This window comes from Callionymus lyra, chromosome 1 (genome assembly GCF_982586985.1).
Source record: "Callionymus lyra chromosome 1, fCalLyr1.hap1.1, whole genome shotgun sequence".
NCBI classification, from domain to species: Eukaryota; Metazoa; Chordata; class Actinopteri; order Syngnathiformes; family Callionymidae; genus Callionymus; species Callionymus lyra.
In genome coordinates this window covers 31295031-31317029 of record NC_141818.1, presented here as the reverse complement: position 1 = coordinate 31317029, position 21999 = coordinate 31295031, and the positions used below count along the sequence as shown (strand labels likewise).

Genomic DNA, 21999 nt, shown 5'->3' with positions numbered 1-21999 from the left:
GTATGTTGTCTTTTCAACATCGGCATAAATAAAAGTTACTGATTCCGATTAAAGAGTCCAATGAGGGTTCTTGTTGTCATAAATAACTTTATTAATCCGTATTATTTACAGTTGAGTCAGTGTGCCGCCAGTGTTTGCTGGATGTCTTTGTATCTCTGAAGCTCTGACTGGGTCACGGAGGGTTTCATGTTGTCAAGGGCAACACAGAAGTCGTCCACAGAGAGACACACAGAGGATTCCTCCACATCAAGACCTGTGGACCACAGATGCAAAATGACACGCATACAAACAAAAACCAAGATATACACGAATGCGCACACACACCATCCTGTATCAAAGCAATCTTCCTCTTCACAGCAGCCGTCATGGCGTCAGAACAGAGGGCGTAGAGGTCTGCACCAGTCATGTGGGCGGGACATCTGTCTAGCAACTTCTGCAGATCCACTGCAGGGTCCAGCTCGAACCTGGTACCAGAAACATCACATGACTGCCGTGTTCCGATTTTCTCAACAAACTCGTGCACCAGCAGGGGGCGCCAAGCGTACCTTCTGAGAACCGCCTGCAGCACTTGCAGCTGAGAACCCCGGTCCTCGTTCACGCCCACGTAGACCAGTTTATCAAACCTGCAGCACCACCAGAGGTCAGCAACAGTCTTAACACACCATCCTTGTGTCAACTCACCTCCCAGGTCTTAACAGCGATTGGTCCAACAGGTCTGGGCGGTTAGTGGCACCGATGACGAACACGGCGGCTGACGTGGAAAGGGAGTCCAGCTCCGCCAGCAGTTGTGAGACCACCCTGGACCACACAGTTACTAGACTCCGCAGTCGCATGTGAGAAGCAGAGAACACACTCACCTGTCCATCACACCTCCAGAGTCCCCGCTGCGCCCCCTGCTGGGAGCCAAAGAGTCCAATTCGTCAAAGAAGACGATGCACGGAGCGGCTGACCGAGCTTTGCTGAACACTGACACAGACATGGTGCGAAACAAACTTTGAATCAAAATGATCCACCCACCTTTATCAAAGCAGAAGACATTAATGTCCGCAGAGACAAGCGTCTCTTGAACAAGTTAGTGGCTAAGCACATCCAAGCTAAAGCTAATGAAAAATTAGCCGCCATTATCAAAATACATGATATTGCGTTTCCTTACAGTTTTCTTGTACCGTCGGTTTGACAGAATGTTTTGTTTGACTCACAACTTCAATTGAGTTAAACATCTGGGCCTGTTTGAGTCCGACACGTCAACCCAGCACATATTGTATTTCATGTTCTGCCTTCGTAAAATACTTATTCTTCATTGTTCGTCAAGAAATAACTCACCCTCCCTGACGTTCTGTTCACTCTGGCCCACGTACATGTTGATAAGTTCTGGACCTTTCACACTGCACACAGACAAGTTCTGATCACACGACTGCTGTATGGTTGAGTCACAAGCAGGGGGCGCTGCTGCTGCTGCGTGTACCTGAGGAAGGTCATGGAGCACTCTGTGGCTACAGCTTTTGCCAACAGGGTCTTCCCAGTGCCAGGAGGTCCATACAGTAGGATGCCTGTCCGAGTGAGTCCTAGACTTAGCAGCTCTGGATGCTGCAGGGGGCGCTGCACTGTGTCCAGGAGGTCCTGCTTCACCTGATGGAGACCCCCAACATCCTCCCAACGGACCCTCGGAATCTGCGGTTGGACAGACAGTCAACAAATTGAGCAGCGAGGTGCCTGGAGACAAGTCTTGAGAGTCACCTCAGGTGCTCCAATAGACTTGGACTGGGCCTCCTGAAGGGTCTCAAGGGCAGACAGGAAGTCTTGGTTCTGGATGGTGACGCCACAGCAGCAAAGCTCATCCTCAGTCCAACCATGACTGAAAAAAGAGAAAGTCAGACCACAAGCAGGACTGGCCAACTCAGTAGCAAACACACCAGGTCTGGAGGATCCTCCTGTAGGCGGAACGACCCGCCTGGACCAGCAGAGCCTGCAGATCGGACAAAACCAACCCCTGAGGAGGTAGAAGAACCATCAAGGAACTCAGATGTTAGCATGACAGCGAAGAACGTGTGGCCGATGATGTTGGCATGATCCAACATTTGCAAATGTCTGTAACTCCTCAAGGTTTCGTTCTGACTAGACTATTCAAACCTCCGGTTACATTGGAAAGAAAAAGTCAGTGTGGTTACCGTGGTGATCTTAGCAAGACTCTCCAGCTGGACATCCCTCCCTAGAGGAAGGTCTCCACTCAGGCCAACCAGCAGAGCACGCCGTTGATCCTCTGTGGGGCTCTCTAATGCCACCTGGTGGACGAATGATGCCACGACGCTGGAACATAGTTCTCTGGGTCGAGAGGTCGTCGCCACCACAGCAACCCTGAACACAAGGGAGCGTCAGTCTACCTACATCGAGGTTCACGACAGGTTGCGACTTCACCTGCTGGGGGCGCTGCTAAGTAGCTGACATAGCGCTGCAGAAACTCTTCCATTGTCATTGGTCCCTTCCCGAGGAGGAAACAGAAGGTTAAGATTCCGGAGCAGCAGGACGCACGGCTGTAGCTCTTCAGCCCGCAGGAACATGGCCGCTAGCTTGGCCTCGGAGGCGGCGGGGGTGTCTGCGCAGACGCTCACACAGTCGACCTGCACAACAACAACTGCAGGTCAGTTGCTGACCCGCATCTCACTCCAGGAGCTAGACCTTCAGCAGGTGGAGGCGGAGCCTGCGGCTGGCAGCACTGGTCACCGTCAGTTTACCGCCCCCTGCTGGACCGTGGAGGAGAACCGTGCAGCCGGACAGAGCGTCACTGAAACACATATTACATGAACAGATCTCGCCATCAGACGCTTGAGCTCACGACTCACCTGTAAAAGTGTGGACGAAGGACAGCGCTGAGGTCGTCCACTGCCGTGTCAAGCCCTGGAGGGGTCAGACTGGTCCACAAAGAACCCCCCTCATGGCAGCAGTGTGGGACTCTGCTCTGGACGCAGGGATCCTAAGGAGAAGTCAGAGGTCATTCAGCTACTCCAGCAGGGGTCAGAGGGTTCACAGGTCACCATGTAGAGGGAGGAGTGGCATGTGTCAGCCAGGTAAGCTCCGACCTCTGTCGCTCCACAGACCTTCTCTACTTTGAAGAACAGCACCGGGCAACTGCCAGGTTAAAGGTCACACGTAAATAAACTGGATGTCTTTAAGTTCAACCCAAATTCAAACTTCAGTCATTTTCTACTCACCCTCATATCGACTAAGGGTTGGGATTCTTCAGAGCAATGTGTTCCTGTTTAGAGTTATGGACTAAAATGTTTCCTTTTAAAACAGCGACTTTCGCTCAAAAGTACTTGTCTGTGTAGAATGTTATTGTTTAAACTTATGCTACAAAAACGGCTCATAATACAGACTTGTTTATGTTTTTCCTGAAACAATTCCTCTTGTCGAGAGATAACGAGGAATATTACAGACGAGCACCACAGAAGCGTTTGGATGTTTTAAATTGTTTTCTTTGTACAGCGATTTTCACTTAAGTCGCTTCATTAAAATGAACAAACATTTTTGTCTATAACTCTAAAAAGTAACAGATTACTCTGAACATAATTCCAACTCATAGTCAACATGAGGGTGAGTAGAACTATAACTTAAACATAAGAGCAATGAACACCTGTGAACGCCATCGTTGACGTAGGGCTTTAGATCTGGAAAATTCTGGACTGGAATGGAAAGCACGTCTCCGACTGACACCAACCTGCAATCAAACACACATAAATGCCTGTTGTTTTAACACACATGCATACACGCACTCACTTGGGTGAGCTGAAGTGGACCTTAAGCAGTTGGTCCAATGGATCTAGGTTGTCCAGGCAGTGCTGGAGGTTGAGGTGATGATACAGAGATGACGACACTGGTGATAAGTGAAGTTCTGTGGCAAATGGCGGCGAGCTTGTGCGACACAAACTGTCAGAGCGACCCGGAAGCATCCCACTGGACGGACCCCTCTGTGAGCAACACAACCAGAGTGAGCGCAGGATAATCATGGAATATAATTCAAAGTTCAAAAGCCAAACTTTTTGCTAAAACCTATTTTTGGTACTGAAATCAAGTTGACAGTTTCACACTTTTTCAGATTTAATTTAAAAATGTTTATTTACTGATTCAAAGCTATATTTTAAAGAAGAACTCAGAGATCAAAAGTTTGCACCTTCATCCTAAGGCTGCTATCTCGGGTCTCCTCTCCTCCCGTCAGATTAAACCAGAGTGTGTCAGTTATCAGCGCCTCGTTATCCTGCGTCACATTGTCAAGTGTCGCCACGGTGACCGGCCTTTCTCTGCAGCCCGATGCTCCTGGTGCCGACAGTCGGACCCACTCCTGGTTGAATAGTCCGAGAGTGACAAGCAGCTTCCTGCTCACAAACACACACCCGTCCAAGTCCAGTCCTGCTGCACTGGCCTCCTTTAGACGCCGAGAGTCCACCACACGAGCATCCAGGCGACACTCCAGTGCCTCCAGGACGCTGCACAGGTCCAACAGATTCCTGTTGTCCAGCAAAGAGCGCCCCATTCTGAGGCTTTCTGAGAACTGGGCAAAGTCTGAGGCGCACAAGCTCAGTGGCCTGCTGATCCCTACCGGCTCTGAAGGTGCCGAGTCCACTTGGTCTAACCAGTCACTGCAGTCAGTTAGAACCAGTGAGGTATCAGCAGTGATGACGCCCTGGGCCACTGGGCGACACTCCAGCACCTGCAGGTCAGACTGTCGACAGCATTATAGTTGTGACGAATACAGGGACACCAAGGGTTACTTATGTAGATGGGCAATAAACTTCATCATCCAGTAGAATATTGAATTTTACATTTAATTATGTTTCAACTATTTTTATATAAAAATGTTTTGTAATTTTATTTCATTGAATCTTTTTTTTAAATAATTCATAATTCAATCATTTCTAAATTTAAATGTTAACACACAAGTGGCAGAAAATTAATTTTTTTTTTAGCATGAATAAAAACCTGAATATTGTTAAAATGCATTAATCTTGGTCTAACACAGTTTGATATTTTTATTACAATAATTCAACTATTTTAGTAGTTTTACTAAAAGTGCCACCAGACAATACTAAAAGATTACCAAGTTGCTTTATCGAACTTTCAGCCAATTACATTTAATTTTTCCCTGAAATAAAATAGTACATTTTTGAATATATAAAGTGGCATCTTAACCTGCAGGACACACAATTATATATATATATTATATTTTTCTTTTTTTGTTTTAAACATGCTTCTATGTAAATGAAATAAAATATAATAATTAATGTCAAATTTGAATATTGAAAATGATTTCCAAAAAGACATCAAAGAGACTTTTAATGAAGATATGTGTATATTAATATAAAAATGAATGGAAATATTTATATTTATATGTCATTATATACCATTCACAACAGTTAACACTTTTAATATGACTTTTCACTCACATATCAATAATGCGTTTTACCATTTCTGTCATTGTTTTGCATTTATTCAAGCACCTTTACCTGTTATAATATCTCTCACCTGCAAGTCTCCCCCCAGCATGAGCGGGTCTCCCTGCCGGACCACCAGCCACTGACCGGGACCGCAGCGCTCCAGCAGTCCGGCGAGGAAGCGTCGATTTGACGCCCAGCGGAGAGCCTCCCTGCTGCGGGCGCCCAGAGTCACCCTCTCCAGGGGCACCGGCCTCATGGACCGAACCGTGACGGGACATCCGTGCAGGTCGAGCCGGTGGTGTTGCAGGAAGAAGCGGCTGGTGAAGATGTGGACTCGGGCTGATTCTGGATCCTCTTCTGGTAACTTTGCGACCCTTGAAGCCTCTTCTTCTGTCAACGAGTGGACGCGCAATAAAAGTCCACTTCTCTGGCGGTCCGGACTTCGCCGCGGGGTCAGGATGACAGTCGGAAGGTCGGTGTTCTTTTGCAACATCGAGTCCAGATGAGGCTTCCGAATCAGAACCTCCAGAGGACTCAGGTGTGATGGAAAGTTGTTTTCCAGGCAACACAATTCCACCTGCGCCGCCATGTTGAGTCTTCTACTTCTACGCTAAGAGACAAGGACGCCTCCTGGTGGAAAACGTTAGCTGTTTAGCATTCGACAAATAAACCAAACCGGTTTTGAACAACTTCTAACTAAATTAGGACCGAATTTGTTTTTTGGAAACAAACGGCCAACGTTTTTTGTTTTTTTTACAGTTCATGCAAACAAAAATTAATTTGATATATTTTAAATATATCGTTCTTAAACTACCCTCTTTTTTCACAGCTAGATTATCCTTTGTCATTGTAAAAATGACATGCAAAATAATCAATTTACAAGCCGTTTTTAGTTAATGTGAATGTTTATATGGTTTTATTTAAAGGCTTTTTTTCTCATATATTTTCCCAGAATCAGATTTGATTTAGTTTTTAAAAATGTATTTTTGTGCATTTGCTTGATACACCATGTTTATCCTGGAAATATGATACAAACATCACAAATATCCGCTGAAAAACACTTAAATTCCCAAAAAACGACTCATCTCCTCGTGACCAGAACTTTACTTCACATCCAAGTCCATCACAAGATCACAACCTGTTTTCTCATGCGTATAAAAAAACAGGTGCGGGATGTTCATCGCTCCACAGGGCGGACAACGAAATCACTTCATACAATCCAGGATATTAATGATTGACACATGCCAGAGCAGGACGGGATGGTGGGTCCTCTGATCACCACAGCTTCTACCGAGACGCTTCGAAGGGGCTCTCCACATTTAAGGCGTATTAATGATTCTAAAGGAAGAGCGATTATGATGTGATTATTTAAAGCTACAAATATTTATTTTGCTTAATTCAAAGCAGGTGTGAGATCATTTCCCATGCAGGGAGGGTTCAGAGTCACAGTGGCGATCGGGGGGTGGGGGGGGTCAGTATTGGGCCGGATCATAATTTAACTGGGGCAGAGCAGAGGATGTGTAGCACCAGAGAGATGCTCCTGCGTGTGATTAAGAAGGAATCCTGGAAGCCCGTAGACAGATTGTTTCCCGAGGGTCCAAGCGGCATCATCAGACCATTGTCTCTTTGTATTATCTAGCCGGCTCCGCCTTCTCCCTGGTCACCGATCTGGACTTGCTGGGTTTGGATACTTTTGGTCGGTTTCTCGAGGTACTTGAGGACGACTGGGTCGTGGCTTCCTGCGAGACGCTGCGGCGCATGGTCACGGTGGTCCTGGGAGGCAGGACGGGGACGGTCGGCGCTCGCACCGAGAGCGGCTGTCGTGACGGACACACTCTGTGGGGGGACGGGCTGGCGGTCCTTCCGGGGGTAGAGCTGAGGCTGCGGTGGGTTCCGAACAGAACTCGGAGAGGCATCCTGGGACTGCCGGACTGAGAGGGTGCGGTGACGGGACGGGGACTGCAGGTGGACGCGGACCTGGTGGCGGCAGGTTTGCGGTGAGTGCTGAGAGGAAGTCTGTTCAGGCTGAAGACACAAGAGACAAGAAGGTTAGACGTGTCAAACTCACCAAAAACATTCCACCATTTGGCTCGCACTTTAATAACTTTATATCACTGCCAAAACATTTCTATCCATGTCACTGTAAACCATAATCTTCATATATTCAATATATGAAGATTATTGTTAAACACAGCCGTAATTCTTTAACTGAGTTAAGTCTCTGCAGCACTGGTTTCCTGGTGAATTTAATTTTATGTTTTATACTGTAGCAACTGTTTAATCTTAACTAGAAAATCAAAGCTATTAAAATGACAACATTTGATGATTTTGTTGGCTTCCACTGTCTACAAGAGTGAGACACGTATAAAAACGTTGATTTGATAACTAAGTTCATCACCTTGGTAATAATCGTTTCTGAAATTAAATAACAAATCTAAACACAGGCAGATGCCTACAGTGTTGTCACGTTCAGGTGTTAATAAAGAAGCACTTATACCCGGGACGGACGGTAGAGGCTTTGGGGTTCTCCGGGTCAGGTCTGCTCAGAGGGGAGGGTCTGTTGACAGGAGTGACCGGTCTGGGGATGCGGCTCTTGCTGAGTTTTTGTTCCTCGGTTTTTTCTAGGCGTGACATCCTCCTTGAATCGTCCGAAGTGTGAGCGTCGTCCTCCGAGCCGGTTGTGGACAGAGTCTCTGACGGACGCAGCCGCTCATCCTCCCCTGAAGACAATGATGAAGATGTTGCAGACAGCATCCTCCTCCGTATCCACTGGCCCTGCTGCTTCTGAACCACCAGACGGGCCAAGTCCAGTTGCTTGGCCCTATGCTGAAGCTGAGCACGTGCGGAGGACGAGCGCTCGGAGCCAGAGTCCTCCTCAGACATCAGCACTGGAATGCGACTACGGACTTTCAGTCTTTGGGGCAATGTTGACTCTGGTTCTGGCTGGACATCTGGAGCCTCTGATGGTGTCAGGACTTGTGGGACTGTCGGCAGAGGCAGGACCAGGACAGCGGAGGGACCATTGTGAGTGTTCAAGGGTTTGTCACAGGGTGCGCTATCCGTCTCTGACGCCACCATCGCTTCTCTTGGCGTGACTTCGCTGTCGCTCTCTCGCGAAGACGACATGACGTTCAGGTGTGACGTCTCTGCTATGTGCACGAACGTGCGCTCCACTCTGGTGAAGGGTGGAGAAGCCGGTGTGATAGGGGTCGACGGTCTCAGGTCAAAGCGGAGTGCTGGAGACAAGCGTCCAGTCTCTGTGGGATCAGCTTGGTCTCCCACCAGGAGGCGATCATTGCGAGAATAAAGTCCACACGGTGTAGCGAGCTCCCCTTCGATGCCGTGCTCCACTCCGGAGGGAGACTTGCGAGTGTCTCCGGGCGAGAATAGGACGAGGGTCTTGGAAGCGTCCTCTAGATCCGGGTCCGCATCAGCAGCGGAGGCGTTCTCCTTCTGACCGCGCTGGTCCTCGGCCATGAGGGTGGACGGCGCTGCATCTTGACTGCGCTCCGTGCTCCTCTGGCTCGCCTCGCTGTTGGACTCGCTCTTGGTGACGTCGTCATCCCTCGGACCAGGAGGCTCGGACACTTCATCGGGTGCAGCGAAACGACGCTGAGGCAAAGTTCCAGTCAGCATGCCAGTCAGGAAGTCGGCCCTCTTGGCCTGCAGCTGCGGGAGGATGTGGAAGTGTTCCTTCTCATCGCCTTGGCTCTTTGTCCGGTAGTCCGGGGATGTTGGGGACTCCACGGTGGCACCCGGAGGTGAAGAGACCTGGAGACAAACACACAAGGTTACACAACTCTGACCCCTCAGACACCAGAGGACCTCCAAGATACACCTATACGAGCCATTTTAAGTGGTCCACAAAATGTAGTTTAATGCCGTTTAAATGTGCACAACAAAGAACTACAGAACTTAAGATTTCCCTTTGACTGTCGAACACGATGCAGAAGAAGTGATTCCGAGAAAGATGGCCTGCTTTTCACCAAGTTGTCTGGAGGACAACAAAGAAACCTCGACTTCGACATTTGCCCAGAAAACAGTTTATTGACATTTTGTCGTACAAGCGTCTCAGGATTGTCTAGATACATATTTTTGTAAAAAAAGGCACAAAAATGCATCGCAGAGTTTTCGCAGGTGAATTTCAAGTGTTCGTCCGTCCAAGAGAAACTAAACCCGCCAGTTATTCATGCTGTGACAGAGTAACTATGCTTATATATATTTACAGTTGTCGTGGAAACCACATGCACCTGTGTCTCAAACGTAAAGTGACACTTTGTTATTGTCAAACCTTTATTGCAAAGTCCCTCGTGGAAAATGTGCACAAAACAAAGCTAGCATGGCTCGAGCCCTACAGCTAGCCATTTGGAGCAGCGCCTGTATTTACAACTCTTCCTCGACAGGTTTATTCTTTTGCTAAAAGGTAACAAACGTTAATGATTTATTACACCCTACTAGGGTATAATAAGTCTAAATATTGACCAAATATTGAGATATTCAATAAATTGTGGTTGTAAAAACAAGAACTCATAAATATTGAAACAAGTCGTTATTCGGACATTTCCAGACTAGAAAATGTGAACAAGTCCAAAGAAACTCTTTATGGAAGATTCCATGAGACGCCTGGTCCCACCAGGTGGACACGTTAGCTGTGATACATATGAGGTTGTGACAGCTCAGTCATGCGACAGTGCACTGGTTCATAAACAGAAACTTGCGATAGTGACAATCTTGTTGATGTGCAAAAACAAAGTTAGCAGCGATTCGTACATTCGCAAAGTGTTACAGTAACTTCGCCTGATGATGAGTCAGCGTTTTTTTTTTTTTCCTTTTTATTCACATAGCCCTTAAATCAAGAATAACACAGCCTGTCTGCGAGACAACACCAGGAAACACAACTTTGGACGAAGAATAGGTTCTTAGGTAGCGGAATTTGAAAACTCAACATTCTTGTTAGCCTACGAGGTCACATGATCAATCCTGCCAGAGTTAACCGCTCATGCATTACTCTTTTGCTGAGGTTTGCGTCCATGTGTGAAGCTCCTGAATATATTTCCCTCATCCACAACATCCTTCTGCCCCTTTCCTCTAGGAGTCAGCGTTACCATGGCGACACATAGGTCAATGTTGACAGCTAAAAGCCACACGCTAGCTCACTAACATCAAGACAATCCATCCTCCAAAACCTAACCCGTCACCAAGTCAGACCACAACCGCGAGAAAGACCATGCGACCCAGACTTCACCTCCTGCTTGACCCTGTTCCAGCGCCAACGCGTGCTCAGTACGAAGTGTCAATCACACAAGACTGTACACGAACAACTCTTTTTTAGAAAAGATATTCTGCTACATTGATATATTCTCAGCTAGTCACGTCTGTCTACTTCCTGTTGTGACGGAAAAGAACGGTTGTCAATACATTTCTGTGAACTGATATTTTTGGTTTGAAGAAGCAGGGGTTCCTCCAGGAGAGCGGCATGTTCCTCGGTCTTCAGTGACGTGGAGAAAAAACGAGCGACAGTAAACGCAGCGTGTATGAGAAAAACGAGGTTATTGCTCGGCGGGAAACACGTGAGCGATCGCCGGGACGACCCGCATTCCTGGACGATCAGAGCAGGAACATAACGGGCTTTTCTGGATCCACGAGTCTGTGCAACATCGGCGCCGTCGACCCGAAGTTTATTGCATGAAGATATTCACAGCCATGTCCACCCTGTGTGTGTCTCTGTATGCGTGTGTCACAGTGTGTGTGTTTGTGTGTCTCTGAGTGGCTGCATATGTGTGTTTCTGAGTAGTTGTGTGTTTTATTATCTTTACCTGTATCTTTCAGTGTGTTTGTTGGGTCTAAAAGGGTGCCGTCATCTACCTGTGTATGTTTTTCTCCATGTGTGTGTGTCTGTGTGTCTGTGTCTCAGTATCTAATTTGGGCTATCGCTTGTCATTTTGTGTATATGGTTTCTATATGTTTTGTGGTATATGGTTGTGTATTGATCTATGTATGTTTGTGTGTATATGTAGCTATGTGTGTGTTTTTGCATGTGAAGTTGTGTATGAGAACAATTATTTCAGCGTATCTCTATGTGTCATGATAAAGTACGCAGTGGAGTAAAGGGTTCATGTGTGAATCAGTGTGTCTTGGAGTTTAGCGTGTGTATCACAGTCTAGTGTGTATATCATCGTGTGCGACAGTGTTTGTGTGTGAGAGTCAGTGTGTTCGTTCAGCTGTGGTTCTTGTTCATCAGCTTGGCTAACATCTGCTGCAGCTGCGATCTGGAAACGTTCAGCACAGAGTGTCGGCTCCGCGGACTTCCGGGGGTCGGGAGCGTCCCGGCGTGTCTCCGCCGCAGGGAGGCGGAGCTAAAGTGTGCGGGGCTGCTCTCGGCCGAGCGGCTCCTCTGGATGAAGCCCCCCCCTGCATGGGGGTACTGTTCCGTCTCCAAGGTGGAGGAGGAGAAGACGTAGGAGGCCAGCCTCCTCAGCTGATTGGGCCGCGGGTGGTGCCGCTCGTCATCCAACTGCAAACAATCAGAGAGAGGGGCGGGGACAGTTAGCACCATCTGACTGGGGAACCTTTCGCTTCCCTACAGCTACGTCGAGCTCTCTGTCTGCCTCCTTTCTCCGTCACCTTCCCTCAGCCGTCAGAGTGGCCGGAGGAGGAGAGGGGGCGAAGCCTGAGCAGAGACTCGGACTAGCTACATTTACAGACACGATTAAATTAACTGTCAGGGTGTCACACACCTTGGCACCAGCAGGGGGAGTACACTACAGCCTCAGGGTGGAGATGCAGAAAGAAAAGGGGGACACAAGGGGGGGGCGGGTCAAGGGGGTCAGGCAGACACACAAACGCGCACACACACCACATGGAGGAGGAGAGATGGAGGGAGAGGGCGGAGTGAGAGAACACAAGATCTCCTAGACTGTGCTTACCCTGAAACAACTTTACTTCTTCTTGTCTCGTCCCACCGGCTCCCTCGCTCTCCTCGCTGAGTCACACACTTTTCACAGCCATAGATAGGATGGGGGTGGGAGGGGAAGGGGCTGGAGAGGAGTTAAAAACATGGCGGTCCTCGATGGTTGGCGGCGTACGCTAGAATATAACGGGCCGGAGCAGCAGCCGCCAAAGATGGAGGAGCGACTCGTCGGACTCGCCGTGTGAAGCTGGACGAGTCGTTCGGAGTCACAGATGGAGCAACAGAAACAACGAATGAGTCGGCGACGTCAAAGAAACTGTGGGGAGCGGTTAACGCGCGGCGCCAAGGCGGTGAGACTGACGCACATTAGGACCGCCTGCCTAGTCCACACCTGTGCCCTCGCAGTGGACAGTGGCCATCAAGATAGATGCACGGAAGAGTCACGAAGTTGATGTCGCATCCATGACCAGCGTCTCATGACCTCATCTCGCTAGAAAGCCACGAAAAGAGAGCCTTCGCAGGTGACCCACTTTTCTGAACCCACAGGTGGTCGTGATGTAAAAGCTTTAGATATTCTTCTGTTTAAAGTGAGACTCTGAGTGACAGGGACATTTCGGCCATTCGAGATGGAGCTCTGAAGTCTCGTCTCTGTCACATGAACGTCCCGCAGGAAGTGACACAACGCTCTGAACCAGCTCGTACGATTTCGTCAAGATTCAAAATCTTAATGTTATAAATGAGTCGCCATGATAACGTCAATACACAGTCAGAGAAAACGTCTCACAAGATCACTGTCTGCATTGAAGACCACTCAGCTAACACTAGAGGTCGCTACTGCTGCACAAACAACTTTATCACGTGTGGTGACGTAATCAGCGCACAATCCCATCAATGTCGAGCGTGTTGTGTGTGTGTGTGTGTGTGTTTAGTATTTGTTTACGTGTGTATGCGTTTATGCATGCGTTGAGTATATGTGTGTGTACATATGTTTACATCGTGCATGTCTGTGCATATATTTATGTTGGTACCTCACATGTTTATGTGTTTCTGTATTTGTTGAATATATGCATGCAAGCTTGTGTGTGTGTGTGTGTGTGTGTGTGTGCATGTTTATCTGTGTGCACATGTTAACATATGAACAGATGTCTACACGTTTGTGTGTACAGATGTTTTTCATGTGTGTTTACATAGGTTTCCATCTGTGTTTGCCTGTGTGTGTTTGTACAGGTATTTGTGTACGGATGTTTGTGTGTGTGCGCGTGTGTGTGTACATGTGTTTACGTGTGTGTGAACAGATTTATCTGTAGAGATGTTTTACATGAATGTGTGTACAGATGTTTTCGTGTGTGTGTGTGTGCAGGTTTGTGTGTAGGTGACATTGATTTCTATTGGTGTGTGTGTGTTGTTTTGTGCGTTAGTAAAGGTTATTTGTAAATCGTCCATACAGTCCATACAGTCCATACATAAGTTTGAGTATAGGACATATGTCAATAACTGTGTGTGTGTGGGTCCGTGTGTTTATGTCGGTTAACATGTAGTGTGTCAATATGTGTGTGAATGAAAAGCTTTATATGCACATTCAAGTGTGTGTTTGCATATGTATGTTTGTGTTGCGCCATATGTGTGCGTGATGACATGCATCATCAAACATGATCTCCATGAACAAACAAAACATGAATAACAACATTGCTCTGCAGCAGAAAGACAGGAAGTGTCCATAACTCCGAACGGATTGTTGGATTTAAAAAATATTGATTATGAATATAATCGTGTTAATTGTTTTAAATTCTGTTGCCATGGTGATGCTTCTGCTGCTTAGCAACCATGTCAGTGGAGGAGTACTTCAAATCTTTGTGTGAGCGCAGCCTTCAGACTGAAATCATGTGGGGAAAGAGTGAGACAGGAAGAGAGTGTTCTGAGTTCTGAGCTAGCTCAAAGCTAATCCAAACTAATTGAGGTGAAAACTAAATAATCCTGAATTATGACTGAAATAAATTGAGGGGTAAAAACAGGGCAACATGACAGACCGCTAGATGCACTACTCATGTTGACACACATCAAGAGTGTCACTGTTCACTTCCTGTCTCACCCTCTCTCCCCCCCATGCTGTGCTCACACAAGACTTGTCCCTCCAATTTGCTGTGTTTCTTACCGGTCTCTGAGGTCCATTTGGGTCAGACTCTCGTCTGCGCGGCCGTCCTGATGGTAGGGAGTGACAGGGGGACTGGGCGGGGCTTCCGGCGCTCCTCCTGGATCCATCCTCCTCTGCTAGAGTTAGCATTCCTCGATTGGCCTCCCTGGTGTGGGTCTTGGGTCGGACTACCAACTCGCCGCCTAAAACAGTTAAGCACATGGTGAAGATAATAATAGGCACTTGTCAATTCCTTTTCCTTCTAGAATAGAACGTACCTGCTGCCCGCAGCCTCCGGCGCTCCTCTTGCTCCTCCAGGGGACGGAGTTCTTCTGGCTCCTCGTCGGTGGTTCCAGATGTGGTGGGCTGGAAGTCACGAAGCTCAGTTTCTTTGTCAATAATGACCCACTCTTTGCTGTCAAAGTCCTCCTCCTCCGCCAACGGGACAGAGCGAATGAAGGCGTTGCTGTGTGCTTCTTGGTCCGCAGATGCCACCGACACTTCCTGGCGCCCGCTGGCTTGCCGGTCACCTCGACACCCGGGGTCTACAGACAGCATCTGGGCCGGCTGGGAGGAGTAGACGTGACGAGACGGCGAACCAAGAGCGTCTACCCTTGACCTAGAGACATGTATGTGTTAGCATGTGTTGGCTAACATTCCTCAAGATAATCAGCGTTGGCATGTACATGAGGGCCAACGCTCCTGGTGACATGTCAACATGTGGAGGCAAATACTCATCAGAAGGACAGTGGTTGTTACCTTTGACCATAGGCATCTCCACGTCCTTCTGCGGCAGAGAGACGCTCCGACTCTGGGCTATTGACACGTCGGTAGCGCAGAGAACGACCTTGACCCGTTGGCGAGTCTGGAGCGCCCCCTCTGACTGGCGACACCGCCCGTCCACCTTCTTCCTCTGGAGTGCCCTGCGGACCAGAAATGATATCACCATGATAATGAGCAACAACTGATCCGCTATCGACGCATACCTTGTTGAGACTTATCCGGAGTCTGTTGCGGTTAAAGTCTGTATCTTCCCAGGTTTCTGCCGGGTCCCCACCACCCTCCCCTGGTGGCCGAGAGGTCGGAGGAGCAGGTGGGGCATTCTCCTGGTCACTTAGGTGTTCATCCTGGAGAACATCATCAGTGTTTTCACGCTGCTGATCTCCAGGAACTGGAGTGACGATAGCTCTGCAGGGAAGAAGAACAGTCAGGTTTCAAAGCATCATCTGACTGGTGCTGAATGCTAAGTCCACTTACCCGACAATGGCAGCAGTTGGCCGAGTGTTGTGCTGTGGTTGGGTGGAGGCGCTGGTGGACATGGTGACATCACTTCCGGCTTTCTCCCAATCGAATGGCTCGTTCTCCGTGATAATGCGTTCCTTCATGCTGTTCTCGAACACCGACATCAGCAGCTAAGGCCAAATACAGGCTCAGACACATGAAAACCAATGAGAGTCTGATAAAGTGAAGTAAAGGTACCTGGTAGTCCGGTTTGGTGTAGTAGTCTAAGGTCAGCACGTGGTCCAAGAACACATTGAACTCAGACGGCATGTGTTTAAGCAACATCCGATGGTCGTAACGTTCTTTGATCTGGCCCACTTGCTCCTGCAATACATTGTCGTCACAATAGAACACAGTTGTTTAGCTTCTGTGATTTCAATGCTAAGCAGAGTTTTCCGAATGTAACCCAGCAATAAAGGAGGGAGCCTTGTCCTGATACGGACCTTGTCTTTGATCTTCCGCCATGGCAACTGTCCAACTGCAAACTCGACTAGCATGTAGAACAACGACCACAAGTCGTCATGGCGACCCATTTCCTGTAAGGGGAACGACATCCCATAGTGAAGGAACCAGGTAAAAAATAGCAGCTCATCTTAATACCTTGTTTTTGTGGGCATTAACAGATGCGTAGCGGACGGTCCCTCTGAACCCCGCCACTGTTCGCGGCTAGCAAACCAAACACACAAGTGTTAGCATCGCAATCCCGCTCAGACGAGACGGAAACGACTTGCAACGGTAGGAAAAACTTCAAATAAAAAAAAGACAGTGATGACATCATCAACAGGTGCTGCACAGTTAGCATGCTGATGGAAACTGTCTACTCAGTGGTGACCACAGCACCAGTTTGGCAACAACACGCCGCTGCCATAGGAACCACTCACATCCTGCGTAACCATGGTGAAGACAGGAGGCATGCACGTCAAAATCAAAAGTCCAAATAATACGGTGCCCAAAGGAACTGCAAGAAAAAACAAAATCAATGGAAACTTATAAGCTGCAAGACATAAAGGGAAAAATAAATAAATAAAAGTATGACACATATAGGGGTGGTGGTGGTATGAGGGGCGGGGCTTTGCCTCACCGGTCGCACTTCTCCAGTGGTGTTGGTAAACTGTCGCGCCAAACCGAAGTCCAGCATGAAGCACTTTCGGAAGGTAGAGGGAAGTCGGCCCATGGCAAAGTTCGACTGTCAAGGTAAGAGAAGGTCTGAAACATCTGAAAATACCTCGGGAACTTCTGGAAACATCTGAAGAACATCCAGGAACATTTAGAAACAACTGAGGTGCGTCTGAGGAACATCTGGAACCATTTTAAAACATCTGGAAAGGGAACCTCGGTATCACATCTGAGTAACATCTGGAGGCGTCCAGAAAAGCAAAGAGTCTTACCGGTTTGATGTCACGGTGCAGGAAGCCCACAGAGTGGATGGCCTCGATGGACTCCAGGATCTGCTTCCCCAGTCTTAGTGTGGTGCTCATAGTGAAGGTCCCTCTTGGCTGGCTGCGGCGCAGGTCAGCTAGGTTACGGCCCTGCAACGGAGACTTGTAAGTGACTCTGGTTTCCGGTCACACCAAGGGGTGTCCAGACTGACCTGCAGCTGCATCACCACGTAATTAAACTTGTCGTTTCTGCCGCAGCCGATAAATTTGCACACGTGGTTTTTACCTGCAGTGAGAGTTTGTTTCAATATTAGGCAACATGTTAATGAGTCGGCTGAGGAGTGTGACGTCACCCTGAAGCTTCTTCAAAACCGCCACCTCCATCTTCAGCACTTGTTTGGGCTGTTGGGCCGACTCGACCTTCAAAGCCACGTTTTCCCGAGTCAGCAAATCCAAAGCCTCGTAGATCTCCCCGAAACCCCCTCCCCCGATCTTCTTCAGCTGATCGCACACAAGGAAAGGAAAACGTCTGAAACTCCGAGCAGCAGGTGAGCCGAGTCAGCGGTGTCGTACTCACCACTTTCCATCGGTCCTTGACCATGCAGTTGGGCGGCAGGATATCGACCTGCTCCGATGTCCCGTTCATGTTGGCGTTGTCCTGGAGACCGGGGACTAGACACTGAACCTGCCAGCCGGAGAGGACGCGAGCAGCTCCCAGCTTAAACGAGCCATTTATCTGTGGACAAAAGTCAAAAATCTTGGACCAGGACCGACAGGAGTGTGAGAGGGGCGAGCGGTGATATTTTCCATAAATATCATGAAGGCAGGAGAAGCAGAGTCAACCAATTTTTACCACTACCACAACCTGGTATAGCAGGACAGTGTTGGTTGTGGCCAGGAACAGGCGCCCACTAGTGTCTCGTTTATTTCTCACGATGACACCAGAACACTCACTGAAAAGCACTGCGCCCTCGTTGTACATTAACAGGAAGTGATATCATTTGAAGGGAGGTGGGTCATTCAAGTGTCGGGGGGCAGAACCGTCAACAGCACAGACCGACATGAACCTCATTGGCTGTTTGACCTTGGTTGGGTCCAAACATGCTGCTGTGCATGCAGACGCTCCAGCCAGCCTTAGTGCATGCAGAGCTCAGGCAGTCTGCAGCTGCGTCTGCGCGAACAGTTTAGTGTCCCATCGCCCACATGCACGCACACACACACTCTCTCTTACACACCTTTATTTGGAGACTTCTGATGTAAACATACCTATCTAACAGACAACAACCCGAACACACACCTCATGATACACACATGTGAGTACTTGAAAAGTATTTCAATCAGCTATCCAACACACACACTCATGCGCACAGCGGGATGAGGGGAAGGGGCGCCTGCAGTGGAACAGCGTCGTCACTGAAGATGAAGTCCAAACTCCACCATGCCGCCAATCACTGCGGAGGGGCGGGGCCACAGAGTTCCCCCCTGCACCAGGATAGAGTATGTGGTACTGGTGTTATCAAGAGTACTGTGATGTGTAAAACTGTGTGTACTGTAAACACCTGGTCCTCTGCTGCGTTCTAGGTGTAATGTCAGTGTTGTGTACTAACGGGTGTTTGTCCAGCAGAGGGGGGGACTCTGTGGGGGAGTGCTCTGCCAGAAGCATCATTCCAGTTGAGGACCACAGTAGGTCAGCATCAGCGAGCTCACCATCGTCCCGAGCTCCAGGAAAACCGCACAACCAATCCTGAACGGGTCAGAACCCTCCCTGTTCCTGTGTTAGCCTGTCAGCTGAAACACAGGGCACAGTTACCTATTGTGCCGTCACCGAAGGGTGTTGCCCGGACATTGTCACATGCCGAGTTTGTCACTTCAGACAGTTGAGCAGATGGCATCAGCAGGCCTGGAACAACACTGATACTCAGCTGCAGCAAGCCACCCCCATACTGGATAATTCTCTTTAAAGGACAAATAATGTGAAAACCTAACTCTCCTGACTCACAAGTCCCTCATCAGGACCATGTTTTAAACGTATTACTTTATAAAGTTCTCCCCCGTCTGAAATCTTGAGAGGTTACGAGAGCAGAGTCCATTATGATGTAATAATGGCTTCACTCCTCCTCCAGCCATCTGTAATCACGCCCCGATTTGTTTATAGAACGAGCCCCTTGGAGGTGGAGACTTCCGGATTTAATAACACACCGTCACAAACGTTGATCCTTGACCCCAGCAGAGTGGGTGTGGTTATGGTAAACAAGATTTCCTCCCCAGAAAAACAGTGGGCGGGGCTTAGGCCCATTCTCCAATGCAAATATTTCAACGAAAAGAGGGTTTTGTACAAACAGACACTGATGATACAATAGAGGTCCAAGATCTATTTAAGCGACACTTAAATCAACACTTTAGTTGAACTTTAAACCACCGCTATCTTAATAATCATCTTCACTATATTTATCATCATCATGTTTATCACTAGCTTGTATTATGATTGTTAACTGTATCTGCTCTTGTAATCCCTGCCATCATCACCTTCATCTGACCCTCCTCATCAGGTTCTGCTTGATGATGATTATCACCCTACACTAACCCATCACCTGACCTTGGTCACCTACATTTTCAATGTCATCACCAACACCAAGGACAGTCTCAATCACATGTTTTATAGCCTCCATTGTGGTCGTGACATCCACTATCCTCTTCATCGTCTATCTTATCAGAAAAGTGACCTTAGTCCCTTAACATGACCACCGTCAACATCACTGTCACCTGCACAGTTTTACTCTTTACCTATTAAAATGCTCATCTCATTGGTACTCAGATGGTTGTCCGTCAGGTGCTGGTGGTTTCAAGAGGGCATCTGATTTTCATAACTTATCTGTGCTCGACTGGTTAGAAGAAAAAACTACACCGTCTCGGTCCTTTTTCTGGACCAGTTTGACACCCTTGGCTTACACTTTGATCATAATCATCATCGTCTATCTCACAGTCAAGCTAATTATAATCATACATCATCACCCTCACTGACTAGATCATCATCACCTACAATATTTTCACCTTGAGCATCATGAACTTTATCAACCTCAGTTGTGCATTATTCATCATCATCTTTATAAAGAATTCTCGCAATGTTAAAAATATCACTTCCACTGTCATCATCATCACCTTCATCATTCAACACCGTCGTGACAATTTAGACCAATTTTCTGATCCTCATCCTAATCTCCAGTAACAGGATTCAAAACGACAATTTATAAACTGGATCATTTTTGCCTTCGTCATCATCACCATCATCACCATCATCATCATCATCACCATCACCAGAACTGGATCAACAGAGCTATGTAAACACAGGACTCCAGGAGGAAGCGTTAGTTAATCCATTTCTTCAGAACCACTTTAGACACAACACAAGTGACACACAGTTAACCAACTCGTTTGGACCGGACAGAACACCATCACAAGTCCTGGAATCACTTTTATGTCGTCGCCCCCCTCCACCTCCTCCATCTCTTCCTCTCTGCATTGCACAGTCATGGGTCACGACTGCGCATGCGCACAAGCCCATCACTCCGCTGATCGATTAAATCGAATCGGATCGGCCCGGGTCAGCGCCGAGACTCCACCCGGATAACCAGTTCTGCTCTTAACACACTTCCGGTCTGGTCATAGGGTGCAAACCATTGCAACCCACCTGCACGAGCAGGCCACTGCAGCACACAGATGCACACACACGCATGAACACAAGCGCACACGCGCGTGCGCTCGCACACACACGCACGCTGGTCGGGCCTACCTGGCGCACCGTCCGCTCCTTTTCCGCCTTTTGGGAATCTTCATCTGGGATTATGTTTCGGTCCAAAAAACCCACCGTTCCTACAAACAGAGGCCGGGGTTCGGGCCTGGTCCGGTCGCTCTACACGACCATTGACGCCCCTTGTACATCCCCGGACTCACCGACCGGGTTCGACTCCCAAGGTGGTCCAAACAGCAGCTAGTCCCTCCTCCGCGGGTCTGTGTCGCTGAAGGCGGCGGCCGAACCCTCCTCTTCGTTCGCGATGGGTTCTGGTTCCGATGCTATTGGACCATGGAACGGAGCACGGTACGCTACCGTGAACGGGAAGGCGGATCCCGCGGCCCGGTGTGCAGCGGTGCAGTAGAGGGGTCCGGGTCCGGGTCCTGCCTGTTTGTCCGCACTGCAGCGCCGCATCCAGATGTCAAATCCGCTTTAGTCACACGCTCCACATCCGGTCGTTTGCTGCCTCCAAATTAAAAGCCTTAAAAGCCGCGTCTTTTATTTTCTAACGCTTCCTTCAGATCATGAATCAGTAAAAGTACTTTTTCATCTTCTTTTCTTACAACTGTTTAAATCAACGGAGACCACATATGAATACTTTATAACTCCTTTAATTTTGTAAAGTAATTGACGTCTTTGTTTATGTCCTAACATGGTGACTTACCGGGTTTTATATCATCAACTGGTTTAGCCGGAAGTGACGATCTCGCGTGGGTTTTTTTCCGGTTCATTTGAGGCACTCTGGTTCCGTTCGAGCCGTAAACGCACCGACGATAACCAAATAATCGATCAGTTTGAAGATTCCAGGAAGCTTTTATTTTGAACGCAAGAATAACTCGCGTGCACGCGCACCCTAGGTGTTGTTCTCGCAGCTGTCAATCTGCCAGAGCCACGCCCCCCCCGCTCAGCATCAGCACCAACACGGCTCCTTTGCTTCTCTGCGGTTCACAGCGAAGCCCCGCCCACTATCCAAAAATAAGAAATCTTTATTGTTAATGTACTTAAAGAAGAAACGATTTAACTTTTAGTAGTTGTAAAAAAAGTAATATGATTAATGATCTTCTTTTATCAACCATACA

The 21999-nt window shown here is 48.2% G+C and overlaps 2 protein-coding genes across 2 annotated transcripts; both read right to left on the bottom strand.

The window, feature by feature from the left end:
• Window positions 1–67: 67 nt before the first annotated feature.
• On the bottom strand, window positions 68–6018 carry pex6 (peroxisomal biogenesis factor 6). The gene is made up of 18 exons (XM_087782889.1): window positions 5518–6018; window positions 4169–4717; window positions 3775–3965; window positions 3632–3715; window positions 3033–3126; window positions 2841–2971; window positions 2677–2782; window positions 2416–2618; window positions 2169–2355; window positions 1914–1990; window positions 1738–1855; window positions 1466–1671; window positions 1324–1385; window positions 858–966; window positions 682–798; window positions 546–623; window positions 325–464; window positions 68–253 (listed from the first exon to the last, which is right to left on the bottom strand). The coding sequence occupies exons 1-18, from the start codon at window positions 6016–6018 to the stop codon at window positions 117–119; spliced, it is 3090 nt and encodes a 1029-aa protein (XP_087639015.1). The 3' UTR covers window positions 68–116.
• Window positions 6019–6515: 497 nt separating this feature from the next.
• On the bottom strand, window positions 6516–21337 carry ttbk1a (tau tubulin kinase 1a). Its single transcript, XM_087801648.1, has 16 exons — window positions 20921–21337; window positions 17708–17866; window positions 17484–17631; window positions 17343–17416; window positions 17140–17280; window positions 16833–16937; window positions 16352–16417; window positions 16195–16287; window positions 15950–16075; window positions 15728–15882; window positions 15457–15658; window positions 15230–15393; window positions 14749–15089; window positions 14492–14673; window positions 7927–9200; window positions 6516–7454 (listed from the first exon to the last, which is right to left on the bottom strand). The coding sequence occupies exons 2-16, from the start codon at window positions 17774–17776 to the stop codon at window positions 7061–7063; spliced, it is 3534 nt and encodes a 1177-aa protein (XP_087657774.1). The 5' UTR covers window positions 17777–17866; window positions 20921–21337; the 3' UTR covers window positions 6516–7060.
• Between the last annotated feature and the right edge of the window lie 662 nt (window positions 21338–21999).

What these genes read in the sequence shown, in the direction of transcription:
- ttbk1a (XM_087801648.1), bottom strand. Translation starts at nt 17,776, where the DNA reads ATGAACGGGACATCGGAGCAGGTCGATATCCTGCCGCCCAACTGCATG. An exon ending in ACGTGGTGATGCAGCTGCAG is followed by an intron (nt 17,281 to 17,342) that starts GTCAGTCTGGAC and finishes TCTCCGTTGCAG; the next exon opens with GGCCGTAACCTAGCTGACCT. An exon ending in CCAACTGCTGCCATTGTCGG is followed by an intron (nt 15,659 to 15,727) that starts GTAAGTGGACTT and finishes TCTTCCCTGCAG; the next exon opens with AGCTATCGTCACTCCAGTTC.
- pex6 (XM_087782889.1), bottom strand. Translation starts at nt 6,018, where the DNA reads ATGGCGGCGCAGGTGGAATTGTGTTGCCTGGAAAACAACTTTCCATCA. An exon ending in TCTGGAGGTGTGATGGACAG is followed by an intron (nt 799 to 857) that starts GTGAGTGTGTTC and finishes TGTGTGGTCCAG; the next exon opens with GGTGGTCTCACAACTGCTGG. An exon ending in CTGCAGGCGGTTCTCAGAAG is followed by an intron (nt 465 to 545) that starts GTACGCTTGGCG and finishes TTCTGGTACCAG; the next exon opens with GTTCGAGCTGGACCCTGCAG.